Source organism: Python bivittatus, unplaced genomic scaffold (assembly GCF_059951505.1).
Source record: "Python bivittatus isolate LINGU-HERP-01145 unplaced genomic scaffold, Pbiv_v1 ctg000970_np1212, whole genome shotgun sequence".
NCBI lineage: Eukaryota > Metazoa > Chordata > Lepidosauria > Squamata > Pythonidae > Python > Python bivittatus.
In genome coordinates, this window is record NW_028277121.1 from 4,271,070 (window position 1) to 4,287,414 (window position 16,345).

A 16,345-nucleotide genomic window follows, 5' to 3' on the forward strand; every position below is an offset into this window, starting at 1 on the left:
AGATGCTGGGAACAAACCTTCCATCAATGCTGGAATAGACTAGGATTAAGACTTTATTCATTGGCTCTATCTGTTAGCTACTCTGCTAAGCCTTTGGCCGGGATAAGAATTGCCTGGTCCAATTTTCTCTTTTTTCACAGGCACCAATACCAACCTTGTATTGTATGAGTAGCTTCCTAAAACTTACCAAAAGTGTTGGAGACAGTATAGACCTACTGATTTCATCATATCTGTAGCGTGCCAAGAGTACATTTCTCTAAAGCAACTATAATCTTTGCATGCACTCCAGCTCTTTGATACATTAAAGGAAACTGTCTGGAGAAAATAACTGAACCTTCAAGAGGTTTTAGGACTGTAAATATGTCATAATAAAAGAATACTTATATTGAGATGCTTAAAAATGCTAGAACTAGAGTAAAAACAAAACAATATGCACGGCAGGGTGAAGAGCAGCAGTGCTATCAGCATCAGCTTCACCGTTCAATACGTACCAGGAGAGGAACCCTTGCGTAGCTGTTTACTAATGGCAGCCGAGACAAGCTGATGATGATGTTCTTCAGAACAGGCGTCAGGAATGCTGGGATAGGGCTGTTTTTCTTGTGCCCCAAAGCCAAGATAGACTGCAGACATTCTGCCAACTCTGCTGCCACTTCACAAGTTGCTGTAATATACTCAGAATCTTGAGTGGAGAATAAAGCAAAAATTTATTATGATAGTTAGATAACTTTCATAACTACGATCAAACTAAGTTCTAAATAACGGAGACTTGGTATCTCTCTCTCTCTCTGTATTAAATGTGTTAATATATTTCTGATTTCCAAAGTACAACTACCAAAGGGAAACTGAGGCTGGAGAAGATATAAAATGGAAAAGTCATTTCTCAACCTTTCTTTTACAGACTCAACCCCAGCTGCTATTTGCCTAAAACCCACGCCCTCCTAATTCATACTCTGAAGCCTTCAGAGAAATACATTTAATGCAATCATGAACTGAAATGTACAATTAATTTAGCCTTCCTTACTTGCAATGTATTTCCAGCCATCATTGGTCCACATACTACTGTAAGCTTAGTTAGAGCCATAACATATACTATACACTCAGCTATGACTTATATCAAAACACAGTTTGTTGTTGTTTAGTCGTTAAGTCGTGTCCGACTCTTCGTGACCCCATGAACCACATCGCGCCAGGCCTTCCTGTCCTTCACTGCCTCCCTGAGTTTGCTCAGTTTCATGCTCATTGCTTCAGTGATGCTATCTAACCATCTCATCCTCTGCCGTCCTCTTCTTCTTTTGCCTTCAATCACACACAGTTACACATAACAAAAAACACAGTTACACAAACACAATACTCAGAATTATTTTTACCTTTACCTGGTGCTAGTGAGCCCCTTTCATTCTCACTGGCAGCCTTCTGAATCTTCCTCCTTTTCTCTGGACTAAGAAGGCGATTTCCCGGTTCAATTGCCACTGAATCAGATGGAAGCAACAAGCATTTTCCAATACTGATCTTTCAACATTCCTGAACTGAAAGATCTTAGATTGTACGTATGAACCTCAGCAGACATGAAATAGCTTCACAATACAGACTCGCTTCAACTACTGAAGATTCTTTGCCTTTGTACTTGGAATGGCTGCAGGTGAAGCTGTTTGATACACTGCTACACGACAGGGTTTTTTCTAGAACTTCCCTCACTCCGTTTTCATTCATTTATATTGGCAGTGAGAGCCAGTCTGGTGTAGTGGTTAAAGGCACTGGATTAGAAGCCAGGAGGACATGGGTCTAGTCCTGCCCTAGGCACCAAGCCAGCTGGTGCACTTTGGGCCAGTCCCTGTCTCTCAGCCCTGAGGAGGAGGAGGAGGAGGAGGCAAGGGCAAACCACTCCCAAAAATCTTCCCCCCAAACCTGCAGGAACTTGCCCATGTGGTCACCAGGAATCAAGTGCATTAAAAAAAATAACACCTGACAGTAGCCTCTCATTCTCAGTTGCTGAAGATTATGAAACGAAAGAAACAATAGTTCAGGTAAAGAAGGTGACTCTTTCAATGGGAATAAACCCCAGTCTACTGGATGCCACAGCCCTGAAATGAAGCTTGTAAAAGGACTAAGAAGAATCATGCTTTTGGATGGAGCCCTTGCTCCAAAGATCCCCCCCTGAGCTCACCTGCTTCCAGGATGAATCGGGTACAGTGGATAAGAGAAGAGGCGTGGGTCATGTATTCTGCTGAAGCCAGGAGGTTCCACAGGTTGGTCTGCTGTAACGTCAGACAACAGCAATCCGACACAGCTTGAAGATCGATACTTAGTGGAACGTGCTTGCGTATTAAGTGCCAAGACAGTATCTGTGAGAGCAAGAAAAAAAAGTACATGTTCTTCCTCATTTATTTAAAGGCACGACCACCCTCTGATCAGGAAAAGCTTTAAAGGGCTGATATTTCCAACACACTTTGTAACTTCAAATCTCATAAGTTTCCATGTAGTTCGCTGTAGCCATGGTTTATACATTATCCCTAAAATGCCTTGCAGGTGACCAAGGAAATGGAAGTTGGTTTAATCCATCTGGGGCTCGTTCTTCAACCCCCTTTTCCCTGCTTACCCCAGTGTCTTGGCTGCCTTGCACACCTTCATCTCATCACCTGCTTAGCTGCACAAGGAAATTCACTCAGCTTCTCCAGTGTGTTAGGAAAATTCGATCCCCTCTCAGGCGTCACTACGTGGTCTCTTAATCACTGCATCTCTAAATGCTTTCCTTACACTGTCAGTAATAGGGAAAGGGGAAGTATTTCCTGAGAACGGTTTCTGCAGCAGACTCTGCCAAGGGATTATTGTGTAGCTAAAGAACATGTTTGGTAACTGTGAGAGTCACTTCTCTCCACTGCCATCCCAGACCCATCATCCCCCATCAGTGTGTTCATCCTACTTTTTGGAAGCACCCACAAACTCTGAGAAGTGAGTCAAAATCCTTCTTCAAGTTGGTATGTAACTGTGCAACCCACTGTGCTGTTTGTTGCTTTTCTCCCTCTCATTTCTAATCTTCTTAGGTGGGAAGTGGGGAACCCACAATCATTCCTGTTGAGCTTCCAGACTGATCCCATGGAAACATCTGACGTAATAAAACAAAAGTCCCTCTCAAAAAAAAAATTTATATCCATCCATCCATCCATCCATCCATCCATCCATCCATCCATCCATCCATCCATCCATCCATCCATCCATGGAATTGACTAGACACAAAGACTTTGAGCACAATTTATTTAAGCAAGCAAGCAAACGAAGGAAGGAAAGCATGGCAGACTGTATGACAGCGTAAGAACTCTCAAGAGGGAAAAGCTTACTCACAGGAAAGGGAAACTGAGTTTTGCAAAGGGAAGGGGGTGTGGAGTTGGTAGACTTAAAGAGAAAAAGGAGGAGGAGAAAAATGATGACAGGGACCCAAAATGGATTCTGACCGCATCAGCTGTTGCAGGCCTGTTGGCTCCTGTCAAGAGTAAGGGAGATGATCTTGACAGAAATGTGCAAGAACTATTGCCTGAAGCACTCTCTGACTCCCGAGGAGCAAGGTACTATTCAGAAGCAGCTCAGGCAAATGCCCCTCTGATTCACTGGGGTATGAGGAGGAGAGAGGTGAAGTATAATCAGACTTGCAAAATTCTCAATAAAACGAAGTTTGAGTCTTCCTGTGGAGCTGATTTTTTTATCTGGTCTACCTAGCGGAGCTAACAGCTCCGGAGACCAGGGCAAGGTCTAAAAACTACTGCTGAAGAAGGGAGATGAGCGGATGAGAGACGTGTCTTCACAGAGCAGACAGCCCTGGAGGAGGAGGGTGGCTGGAGAGGCAAGACGCCACCTGACCAGCATGAGGGAGACTGTCAGCCACTGCAATGCATGCTCTGATTTAACCCTGAGAAGCATTGTGGAAATAGCTACACACATAATGAGGTAGATTTTACTAGAAGCAGCTTTACTTTGGCAATAGAGAAGGAATTACCCTTGCAATTCTTGACCTAGCAGGCATATATCAGGTCTCTGTTCTACTGCCACTTATTGGAAGGGTTGCAACGAATAGAAATGCCAGGGAGAGTCCAACAGAGACCACTGACAAATCCACATCTTCAGGGCCTTCCAGAAAAGTATCAGGGAGGGGGCCAGTCTTATCTCCGGGGGAATATTCCATAGGGAGGGAGCCACCACAGAGAGGGACCCTTTTCTCGGTCCCACTAGATGGACCTCCCTCACTGAAGGGACCCGCAACATACCCTGCCTCCCCGCTTTGGTGGGCCGGGTAGATGTAACTGGGGTGAGGCAGTCCTTCAAATAAGCTGGCCCCAAGCGAGGTAGTGCTTTAAAGGTGATAACCAGCACTTGAATTGGACCTGGAAGCAAACTGGCAACCAATGAAGCTTTTGCAAAAGAGGTGACACATGCGCACATCTAGGCTTGTGCAAAACTGTGTGGGCCACTGCATTTTGAACCAACTGAAGCTTCCAGATACGCCTCAAGGGCAGCCCATGTACAGCGCATTACAGTAGTCCAAATGGGAGGTGATCAAGGGGTAGGTAACTGTGAGAAGGGCACGTTGGTCCAGCATTCCCCTGATCTACCAAGCTGCGACTTCTATCAAAGAAAGAGGTTAATTGGTGCAATCTGTGACAAACTCATGTTGTTCCTGTTAATTGTAGCACGCCTATCCAAATGCTCACAAATATGCTTCTTGATAATCTGTCTGAGAACCTTGCCCAGTAGAACAAGTCTGTAGTTTTCCAGGTCCTCCTCCTTTCCCTTTTTGAAGATGGGACAACATTTGCTCTTCTCCAGTCTCCTGGACTTCACCAGGAGTTCTTAAAGATTACTGAGATTGGTCCTGCAGTCACTTCTGCTAGTCCCATCAAGACTCTGGGATTTTAATCCATCTGACCCTGGAGACTCGAATTCATTTAAATTAGCCAAATTCTCTCTTGCACTTTCTTGTCTAGTCTAAGGTGCAGTTCTTCCTTCCCCAGTAGCATAAGAGAAGACAAATGCAAAATGGGAGTAAAGAAGTTCTGCCTTCTCACACCTTCTCTTCCGAATGGATCTACAACCACTTTTGCTTCCCTTTTGTTTCTATGTAGTGAAAGAACCCTTTTTTGTTGTTTTTGGCATCTCTGACAAGTCTCAGCTCAACAGCCTTTCTGACAGAGTTCCTATAGTTTCTGAATACTACCTAGTTCCATGCCTTTTGTTCCAGTTCCGGTACACATCCCTTCTTCTCCTCAGCATTTCAGAGAGCTGTGTCTGTCTGCCATAAGGTGCAACCTAAAGAGGCCAGTGTACATTACTGGAATAACGGGCTTCCACATGATTGGCTCTTCTCTTCACTTCCTGACTCTCCTGAAGATCTTCCGTTGTCCTGCCTAGAAACCTCTCTTCTTCCCTCATGAGTTTCACCGTAGTAATTCCCTCAACGTCCCCTCAGTTTCTCTTCCTGTAAGCAAGCAAGCTTACACCCGAAGCCAAGTATAGTGCGGGTCCTCTTTGGGTAGGAGGTCAAACACTGCAAGACTGTGCTGACCATGACAATACCTTCCCTGCTGCCCATGTTTCTCCCCTGCAACTCCTCTAGCCAAACTCTCCCACAAACCTTCCCTGTTTGCTCCCCATTTGCTTGTTCTGGTCATGAAAAACTCCCTCCCTGGGTGAAGGAAAAGGAGGAAAAGGAAAGAAGGAAGAAAAAGGAAGTGCTTCCTGTCTCACTTCCTCAGCCAAGCTCCTGCGTGCTTTTCCTGTTTGTGCACTCACTGAGGTCACCCTCTGGACAGTGAATTCCTTATATGCCACTGGGGCTGCCTCAGCTTGAATAACAAGAGTAAGTGCTCCATTGAAGAACAGTTGTGATGGAATGGTTGGATGAAGGCCGCGCTCGGGGAGATAAGCATTTCCTTAGCCCCCAGCAGGAGTGTGGGAAGGTTAAGAGGATGAGACTGGCACCACCCTAAGGAATTCACGGTGTTTTGGCTGGCTGGCTTGGGAAGTGTAGATTCAGTCTGGAGAGATTGATGTCTTGAGGTGGAAGCTAATAAACACAACAGAACTGTACCTGCGCTGTCTTGGGGAGTTCTTTGGGCTGAACCATCAACAGTCTTCAGCAGGCCAACCAATATTATTATCATTAGAGTCTCCTGTTTTGTCTTTATGTTTTTTTTTTAATAAACTGTTTTAAACCACCATGAGTCACTTGCAATTAGGCACCTTATAAATCAAATAAATAATCAGCAGGAACCCTCAGGAAATTGTAGCAGCAGTTGGCAGTTAATCAACTGCAAGAAATAGTCATCCGTGACTCCCCTTCTTTGGTTCTTCTCTCTTCTGCAAAAAGTCCTGTTTGCTCTCCTGGTTTACTTGCTCTTCCCAGAATTTGAAATTAATCCATTAAAATTATGCATAATTTTAGCAATTAACACCAGAAGCCTAAATCTTCACCTGACCTGTTCTGTGAATTATGATATAGTTTCAATTAGTTTTTATTTTTCCTTTTAAAAATTACAGTGTTTATATTTGTAGTTCTGTTAATTCAAACCATATGGTTTTCTATCCTCCGAAGTTTAATCTGATCTTTTTTCATTCCCCCTTTTTTCTGTTTTCTTACGTTTCATTCTTTGTTGACATTTAATACAGTTCTTTAAAAACTGAAATTTAATCTAGAGATGTGCAAAACTCATTTGGGAATGGAATGTTTTGGGGAATCCTGGGCCACCTCAAATTGCTTCTAGCACAGACAATTTGGTTTCGGAAGTTCCTGAATGGTATGGTCTGGAGGAGGTTCAGCAACGATCATATTTAGGAAAGGAGAAAACCCTCCACTCTCTCTCTTCGTTGGTTCAGTATTTTGCCCACTATTGGGACGCTTCTGGTGCAACATGTCTTGAGTAGTTATGTGACCACATTTCTTCACGGTCACATAATCTACATCTCCTATTGAAGTACGTGGGGCTGCCTGAACTTACAGATTGTGGAAGTGGCTACTGCAGAACTGAGAACAAGGAACACCAGTAAGATGAGGCTATGGGAGTTCAAGTTTATTTTTAACTGCTAAGAACATAGGGTGAAAGCTAATCCTGAAGGGTCACCCTCTGGGGGAGATGAGCGGCATATAAATTTAATAATAAATAAATTAAAAAGTAAATAATAAATAAAGAGGGAGAAAAATGGGGAATATTCTTTATATGTCAAGATTTTTAAGGAGGAATGAGGTGAGGGTTGTTCTTGGCAGACCCGGACAGTGGCCGAACAGTACTCAGCAGTAATGGTTGACCTGAGGTGGGTCCCTGTGTGAGAAAGCATGGAGCACCCAGGAGAATCCATACTGATGTCAACCTCAAGTCAACAGGGTGATTTGTTTTGTAGACATGGAACTGGAGGTTGCCTTTAAGTATTTCTGAAAACAAGTTAGATTGAGAACGTTGTGCTTTTTTAGGCACACTTCCTATTGCCTTTCATTCTTCACAATCAATTTGGGTAGTCACTGGAAAGAAACTAGAGTTCACCCATAAATCTGAGTTCAGATTAAGTTATGACAGGAAGAATTCACACTCAAAACCCAGTAACAAATCAGAGTTTCAAACTGGGCCTTCTTTAGAATAAAAGTATCACTCCTTTTATGGGAGGTTATCCAATAGTGCAAAAAGCCACAAATACAGAAATCATAACGTGGCTAACTCAATATTTCAAATATTTTCCAGATACGCCATCACAGTGGAATTGTGGCAAAATAATGATAGTCAGCAGCACTGCGAGATTCTCTATGATTCTTCACTTTTTACAATGTAATGACATAAAATTATTTAACTTACATGTGTTTTGATATACTGGTTGTCTTACCTCTAGCAGCATTACAACAAACTTCAAAATGTCACTCTCTTTCTCATGGGGAATGCGGAGGGAGGCTGGGAGTTTGGAAAGCAACACCAGGTAATGGCTCAGAGCATGAGCCAGAACCATCGTGGACTGAAAGATTTCTGGGTCTCCTGTGAAAAAGGACATGGTCATAAAACAAACACCATCAACAAACATTGGTTTTATAACAGGCAGAACTTTTAAAATATCCTGAATGGTAGTATTTTCACAAACAATGAAACAAAAATGGCAGTGGTTATCCCTGCTATATTTTTTCTCTAATTAAAATATTCTAACAGCATATCCTTTAAAATGTGTTGATTAGATTGGTTTGTTCTCCGAGAATCAAAAGGCGGCTGTAAGTTTGAAGATCTTTAGAATGATCTAACTGGCCAGTAACTACCAAGATTTTTCATTCATTCTTCTTGCATGTTCCATATTCTCAAGATTCTGAGATTCTGATTTGTTGACATTCAGCTGATTGGCAGGACTCTTATCCAGAGCAAATGGGGAGGCTAAACTAGGATAGTCCAGAGCAGGTGGGGAGGCTAAACTAGGATAGTCCCACCAGGCTCAGACTAAGGCTTGTGATCCAACTTGGAGACATCAGAGTTGCTGTGGATGGCCAGGACATGGGCCCTGGGTCCCCCCTCTCTCATTCTGCAAATGGCCAGCAGCCTGTTATCCTTCCCTCTAAAGCCTTGGAGAGGCCCTGCACAGTTACATCATGGAGGAACTGGTGAAGTTTCAGGCTGAGCCTTTGTCCAGATTTCCACTAGAAAGATTTTGGGCAGCTGGCCCAAAGATAAATGATAAAGATGTTATTGTTTTAAAAGAAACCTCTCAGGATTTTGAGGAAAAGGAAAAGATTACTTTCTTTTGACAGATACACTTAGAAGAAAAGGGGATCCATTCCATTGGGATACAATGGAAGGAATAATTTTGATGTACAGTACAACCAGAAAAGATATACAGGTAGTGCTCAAGTTACGACCATTTGTTCAGCGACCGTATGAAGTTACGATGGTGCTGAAAAAATGGACTTATTACTGGTCCCGGAAATGACAGCCATTGTAGCACCCCCATGGTCATGTGATCATGAACTGGATACTTGGCAACCTGTTCGCACTTACGACTAGTTGACAAGCATCCTGCGATCATGTGATTGCCATTTGCAACTTTCCCTGCTGCCTTCCCACAAGCAAAGTCAATGGGGAAGTTGGCAGGGGAGGTCACAAGTCGCTTGGGTAAGTCTCCCCCACCTACCCCAGCCTTCCTTCCCTCACATGAACTGCACCCTCCTTCCCACCTTTACTCACATGCACACACTGCACCCTCCTTCCCCTTTTGTTCGCTTGCATGCACCCGCATCCTCCTTCCCCCTTCACTCACGTGCACGCACGTACCACACCCTTCTTCTGTCCTTCACTCACTCACACACACCAGCACTCTCCTTCCCTCCTTTGCTTCCTCACATGCAGTACCGCGCCCTCCTTCCCTCCTTTGTCGCTCAGACGCACCACGCTCCCTTTGCGCTGGCGGCTCTGGGGCTTTGCAGGAGGAAGCCATTACACGAAGAAGAAGAAAGCCTCAGAGCACCAACTGGATCTATTGGATCTAGCCAGGACCCCAACCTTTATTGCCAGTGACTCCAATGGATACTCCACCTCCTCTATGGCATACTTAACTAAACTTAAAGTACCTAAACATCGGAGGGCCTTTACTCTGGCGCGATGTCATGCCCTCCCCTCAGCTGTCCCTGAAGGCTAAAACAGGAAGATTCCTTCCCCTCAGAAACAAGGTCCCTGTGACTCTGGAGCATGTGCTTCTCCAGTGCCTGCACTACAAAGACATTTGCACGAGCCTCATCTCACCATTGCTGCACTCAGGGTGCACAGGACAGTTCTACACCTCCCTGCTGCTTCCAGGTACCAACCCTGCTGCAACATACAATGTGGACAGGTTCTGTGCGGCAGCACTTAAAATTCATCAGATGATGACCTGGGCCATAAACTTGATTTAACAAGCATCTAGTTTGCCAGACTAGAGTGTTCTGTAATTCCACATACTAATCTTTATGCTCCCCTACACCCATCTAATGCCTCTACCCCTTTTAGATTCTTTGGTTTTTTTATATACTTTCTGTTTTAATATATATATATATATATATATATATATATATATATATATATATTATATCTTCTAGCTTTTCATAATTTTTATCTTCTATGCTTTTCAATTGACTGTACCCCACCCTCCTTTTGCGGGTCTATAACTGTAATAAAGATTTGATTTGATCTGAAACAAAACTTCTACAACAGTTTTTTATGTTGACAGTTAAAGAAATATAAATAAAAATGAGTTTTGCAAAACAAAAAACCTTTGAACTAGCAAATAAACCAGGGAAATGGTTAGCATGTAAGTTGAGGAAAGAAAGAGGGAAAAAATGGTAATAAAATTGCAAAAAGGAAAAGATATGATAGATAAATATAGAAATGCAAAAGATCTTTGAAAAATATTATGCAAAATTATACAAAGGCAAGGAGGTTCAAAAGGAGAAAACAGATTAATATTTAGAGAAATCAAAGCTGCCAAAACTAACTGAACCACAAAAACAGATGTTGAATGGCCCTATAACAGTAAGAGAAATTATGGAAGCAATAAAAAAGAGTAAACCAGGGAAAGCACCGGGATTGTACTGTATTACAAATATGTTGAAGATGAACAGATATAGCCCTTATGGACGGTAATAAACTCTGTCTTGGAAAAAGGAATGATTCCAGAATCTTGGAAAGGAGCAAATATCACACTGATACACAAAGAAAGTCAAGATCCAACCTCACCCAAAAAATTACCATCCAATATAATTACTAAATAATGACTATAGAATATTCACAGCAATTTTAGCAAAAAGAATGAAAGCTATTATGAAGGACCTTTTACATGAAGACCAATGTGGATTTTTCCCAAAAAGACAACTGAGAGATAACATAAGAAATGTTGTTAATATAATAGAATATTTAGAACAGCATAAAGACAAACAGTATTGATCTTTCTTGACATTGAAAAAGCCTGAAAAGATTATTTAATATACAAAAGGGGACAAGACAAGGATGCCTGCTCTCACCATTATTATTTTAGTGTTGGAGGTTCTCACTAGGGATATAAGACAAGAAAATATGAACTGGATATTCATATTTAAAACATCGGAAAGAATGGACTTTGGAGATTGTTTTATTAAATGGGTAAAATTGATATATACATTACAGACAGCTCAAATAATAGTTAATGGTGAACTGAAAAGATTATTTAATATACAAAAGGGGACAAGACAAGGATGCCCGCTCTCACCATTATTATTTTAGTGTTGGAGGTTCTCACTAGGAATATAAGACAAGAAGATAAAATTACTGGAGTGAAAGTGAAAAAGGAGAGATAAATTAAGGGCATTTGCAGATGGTCTTGTTTTGATAACAGAAAATCCCCTAGAAATATTAATGGATAAATTAAAAGAATCTGGTGAGCTAACTGGATTTAAAGATCATAAACAAAAAACTAAAATGTTGAGTAAAAATGTGCAGGTGGAAGTCCAAAAAAAAATTGATGGATAAAACTGGCTTTCAAACTGAGAAGAAGGTAAAGTATATAGGTATTATTACGTCTAATATGAATTGTACCAGAATAATTATGTTAAATTGTGGAGTGAAATTAAGAAAGATTTGTTAAACTGGGAAAAGTTGAAATTATCATTGTACGGTAGAATATCAGTGATAAAAATGAATGCACTAGCCAGTATATTATTTTTATTTCAGACAATACCAATATTGAAAAATGATGTACCTTTTAAACAATGGCAAAAAGATTTATCAAGGTTTATATTGCAGAGGAAAAAACGGTGAAATATAAGATTTTACTGGATGCAAAATAATAATAATAATAAAGGATTAGGGATACCTAATCTCAAATTGTACTTTGCTGCATTTTGTTTAGTATGAATGGAAGGAGTGGATACTGTTAAGAAATAAGAGAATGCTGGAATTGGAAGATCACAATCTGATGTTTGGGTAGTTTCTTATGATATGACAAAGTGAATATAAACCCAGACTGTGCCCAAATATGTCATTATTAACATCCATCCATTTTGGTTATAATATAAATATGGATACATGGGAGAAAATGTGGAAAACTAGTGTTAAACTTATACTGTGCCATAATTTAAGAGACTTTTTTTTATAAAATGATGTATCATTGGTTTATGACACTGGTCAAGCTGTCAAAAATGTACAAAGGAATATTGAACCAGCGTTGGAAGTATGAAAAGGAAGAAGGGACTTTTTATCATGCATGGCAGACTTGTGAAAAAGCAAAGAAATTCTAGGTGCAAATCCATGCAATGATGCAAAATATATTGCAGATTAACATTATGATGAAACCAGAATTATTCCTACTGGGTTTTATGGACATTGAACTAGAAAAGAAATATGGGAAATTAATGTTGTATGTGGTAAATGCAGCAAGATTGTATGTACAATGATGGAAGAATAATGAAATACGCACAGTAGAAGACTGGATTATGAAATAGATGGAGCCTGCAGAAATGGCAAAGCTGACCAGTTTGGTCAGGGAAGAAACAATAAAGACTTTTTTGAAAGACTGGAAATCTTATATGGACTTTTTGTTGAAAGAAGAAAAGACTGAACTGATGATTTATACATTTGGTTGTCTCATCAGGCCTGGAGCTCTTTGAAAACTGGAGACATTCTTAGATGGCTCCACTGTAACTGATATTTTGCTCTCTCCATGGGGTTTGTATATTTTAAAACTTAAAAGTTTTAAAATTTGTGATAATGTTTTCATTTTAATAACTTTTTATATGCCTATTTTTATTCACTTGTTATTTTATTGTTGTACACTGCCCAGAGTCGCTTTGGGTGAGATGGGCAGATACATACATACATACATACATACATACATACATACATACATACATACATACGTTATGTATAAAATTAAAAAAAACAATAAAAAGGATTAAAGAGGGAGGGGAAAGACTAAGATGGCAACTATTCAATAGAAAGAAGGGCGGAAATCATAGCTTTGTTTTTTCTTTTTTTCTGTCCTTCTTTTCCCTTTAATTTTTTATACTCTTATTATATTCAAAAATTCTAATAAAAATAAATTTAAAAAAGAGTAAGATTTTGGGCCGCTGGCTCTCTGGGAGGAAGGAAGGAAATAAAAATAAGTTTGTCTGCATCACAACAGCTAAACCTTTTCTTAATTAAAGAACTGAAAAAAGCAGCAAAGGAGAGAATATCTTTTCTTTCAAAGTAATATAAGAAGAATCCTCTTAGAGAGCCCTCCACTTTCCCATATCGCATTCTGGGACTGGGAACAAATTGGAATGGACTATCCCAGGAATGACCTGGACCAAGAACTGTCAGGATCTGCGCAAGCTACCAATTACAGGCTATTAGAAAATATGCTTAAAATGTAGGATTGTGATGAATAGCTAATAGGTTAGAATGTTAGTTAAGACAAGAACCATGATTTGTATACCTGCTTGCTGGTTCCTGCCATAAAAGTCAGAGGGAGGGAGAATGAGAAAACAAGAAGGGCCAGGTGCAACCGTTATCTCAGCTAGAGGCGCCAGCAGGGTCGAACGGCCGTGAGACCCGGGAAGAGGCGCGAAGAATTCAAGCGGGAAAAGTAGAATAGAGGGGGGTTAAAAGGAGAGCCCTGGCCGGGGAGGGTCAGTCTCAGCCTTTTCTATGGAATGCTGTATGCTGCTTCTCAATAAAGAAATCTCTGCTGGAAACAAATAGACTCCAGGGGATTTACTGGTCTTGGGAATTGAGCGTGCAGACTCTGACATTTTGCTGAGACTGAAAAATTAAGCTATGATGAAATCTACCTCACGAAGTGTTAGCTACAGCTGTACCTGCATGGCCATTCTAAACATGTTGGGCAGATTAAAAAATGGAAAACTAAACAAAAAAATAAACAGAGCATTATAGTGCCATGACTTCTAGAACATACAAATAAAACAATAATGTGACCTGAGACAAGTTTTGACTGGTGATAAAGCAGAATTAAAACTTGATCTAATCTCTAGTTCAAATTAATAACTGTGGAGTCCTTGGCGCTCTCTGAGCTTGGCTGTTTGCTTGCAGACGTTTCGTCACCCCGCTAGGTAACATCTTCAGTGCTAGAAGGGTGTGGGGTTTGCTCCCTGTTTATATACAGTGCCTTGCCCTGCCAGTGTTGGTGGGCGTGTGGTTTTCTCCTTGGTAGTTCCTCGATTAGGGCATTGTTTTCTGCTTGATTGTTTGTCTGGTGTCAATCCCTGCTTATCTGGGTGTAAGCTACAGGAGAGGATGTGTTCTGGTCTTTTTGTTTCCCTCTTAGCTTTCTTATTGTCTCTTTTGAATGGTGTGTAAATGTGGTTAACCTCTATTTGTCTATTGATGGTTGATGTGCCTGAGTGCCAGGCTTCCAGGCATTTCCCAGTGTTTTGGATTTAGCTTGGTCTAGGATGCTCATAGTTTCCCAGTTTAAAGTATGATTGAGTCTGTCCAGCTGTTGTGAAATTAAGGAGTTTTCCTCATGGCTTCTGACTGCTAGCTGGCGTTCATGGATGCGCTCTCCTAGTCTTCTGCCTGTTGTCCTACATAGCGGCTGTTACAGTCCTTACACTGTGTGCTGTAGATGACTCCTGTTTTTTCTTCTTGGGCTACTGGGTCTTTTGGTTTACTTAAGATGTTTTGCAGGGCTTCAGTTGGTTTGTGTGCCACGGAGATGCCGTGTGGTTGTAATAGTCTGTTGGTGGTTTCTGAGACGTTTCTGATGTATGGCAGTGTGATCCTTTTCATAGCTTGTGTCGGTTGTGCTGTAGTGGGTTGAGTGGACAGGCACTTTCTGATAAAGTTGCGTGGGTATCCATTTTGTTGGAAGCTGTTGTATAGGTGGTCTGTTTCCTTTTTCTGCTGTTCTGGGTTACTGCAGTGTGTTTGTGCTCGTTTGAATAATGTTCTTACACAGCTCTTCTTGTGGGAGGTTGGGTTGATCCTTTGGTAACGGAGTACTTGGTTAATGTGGGTTGTTTTTTGATAGACTTGTGTTTCTAATTTGCCGTCATTTCCTCTGCTGATGAGGATATCCAGGAAGGGTAGTGTGTTGTTGTTTTCTTCTTCCCTTGGGAATTTTATTCCTTTGAAGATGTTGTTGATTGTTTCATGTGTCTTCTCTAGTTGTTCCTTTTTTATTATGACAAAGGTGTCATCTACATACCGGATCCATACTTTGGGTTGTATGTGTGGGAGTGCTATAGTTTCTAGACGCTGCATTACAGTCTCTGCTATGAGTCCTGAGAGTGGTGATCCCATGAGTGTTCCTCTGATTTGTGGGTATATTTGTCCATCAAACTGAAAATAAGTAGCGAGGCAAAGATTGATGAGGTCCACAATTCTGGGTATTTCAATCTTAGTGTACAGTATTCAGTTAGGTTGGATTGCCATGGATTCTTTCACTATTCATGGATTCTTTCACAATCCATTGCCATGGATTCTTTTACAAGTTCTGAGTCTATGGATGTAAAGAGTGCTGTGACATCGAATGAAACCATAATTTCATCTTCATCTATTTTTAGGTTTTTCATTTTCTGGAGGCAGTGTAGTGGGGAGTTGATGGGATAATCACTCCCCCCGTGAGATTTTTTTTGTAAGTCCCTGGTAACGATACAATTGGACGAAGAGGTATGTCGGGCTTGTGTATTTTTGGGTCTCCATAAAAGTGTGGGAGGATGGGTTCACTGCTTTTCATCTGCCACTGTTCTTCTTTTGTGATTTGACCTTTCTTGGTTAGGTCGTTAACGGTTCTCTTGATCTGGTTGTCTAGTTTCTGTACTGGGTTGATGTTTACTGGGATGTAGGTTTCTTTGTCCTCCAGTAATTCTTTGGCTTTTTGTATGTATTGTGATCTATCCATGATAACCGTGGTTTGACCTTTGTTTGCTGGGAGGATGATGATGGTTTAGGTTTTTGAGGGCTGCTCTGTCCTCTGCTTTGAGTTGGTTCTGATTCAGTGTTCTTCTGGTCTGTGGTATGATAAACTGCATAGCTGGATGGAAAATAGCTCAGCAAAATGGCTGAAAAATGACATAGCTAATGATCGTGGATGCTCACCTCAGACTAAACAAATATCAGTACACCACAAATAACCTCAAGGAGCAACTGGAGCAAACTATGACCCCAGAACACACAAAAATGCTGACAACCTCCATCAAGACTACATCCCTAACACAAGCTGAAAAAAGGAAATCAAAACTCCAAACAAAACTATTCAAGCTAAACCCCAGAAGCAAAGAGGTCCCTGAACCTGAATGGGAGTCAACTTGTCCAGCCATCCACTGTCCCACAGAACGCAACATCCTCCAGAAAGGCCTCAAGTGTAACATAGACGATGCTAGTCAGTTAGA

At 41.2% G+C, this 16,345-nt stretch overlaps 1 protein-coding gene across 7 annotated transcripts in view; it reads right to left on the minus strand.

Moving 5' to 3' along the window:
• HTT (huntingtin) overlaps positions 1 to 16,345 on the minus strand; it is a 165,077-nt gene that overhangs the window by 36,786 nt on the left and 111,946 nt on the right. For 5 of the 7 annotated variants that reach the window (XM_088131224.1, XM_088131222.1, XM_088131221.1 and 2 more), the window contains 4 exons: positions 7,858 to 8,003; positions 2,165 to 2,342; positions 1,368 to 1,469; positions 492 to 679 (listed from right to left, as the gene is read on the minus strand). In XM_088131224.1, coding sequence (XP_087987350.1) covers positions 492 to 679; positions 1,368 to 1,469; positions 2,165 to 2,342; positions 7,858 to 8,003 — 614 coding nt within the window. The remainder of the gene's footprint in view (positions 1 to 491; positions 680 to 1,367; positions 1,470 to 2,164; positions 2,343 to 7,857; positions 8,004 to 16,345) is intronic. The other 2 variants (XM_088131223.1, XM_088131220.1) reach the window with 1 other exon arrangement.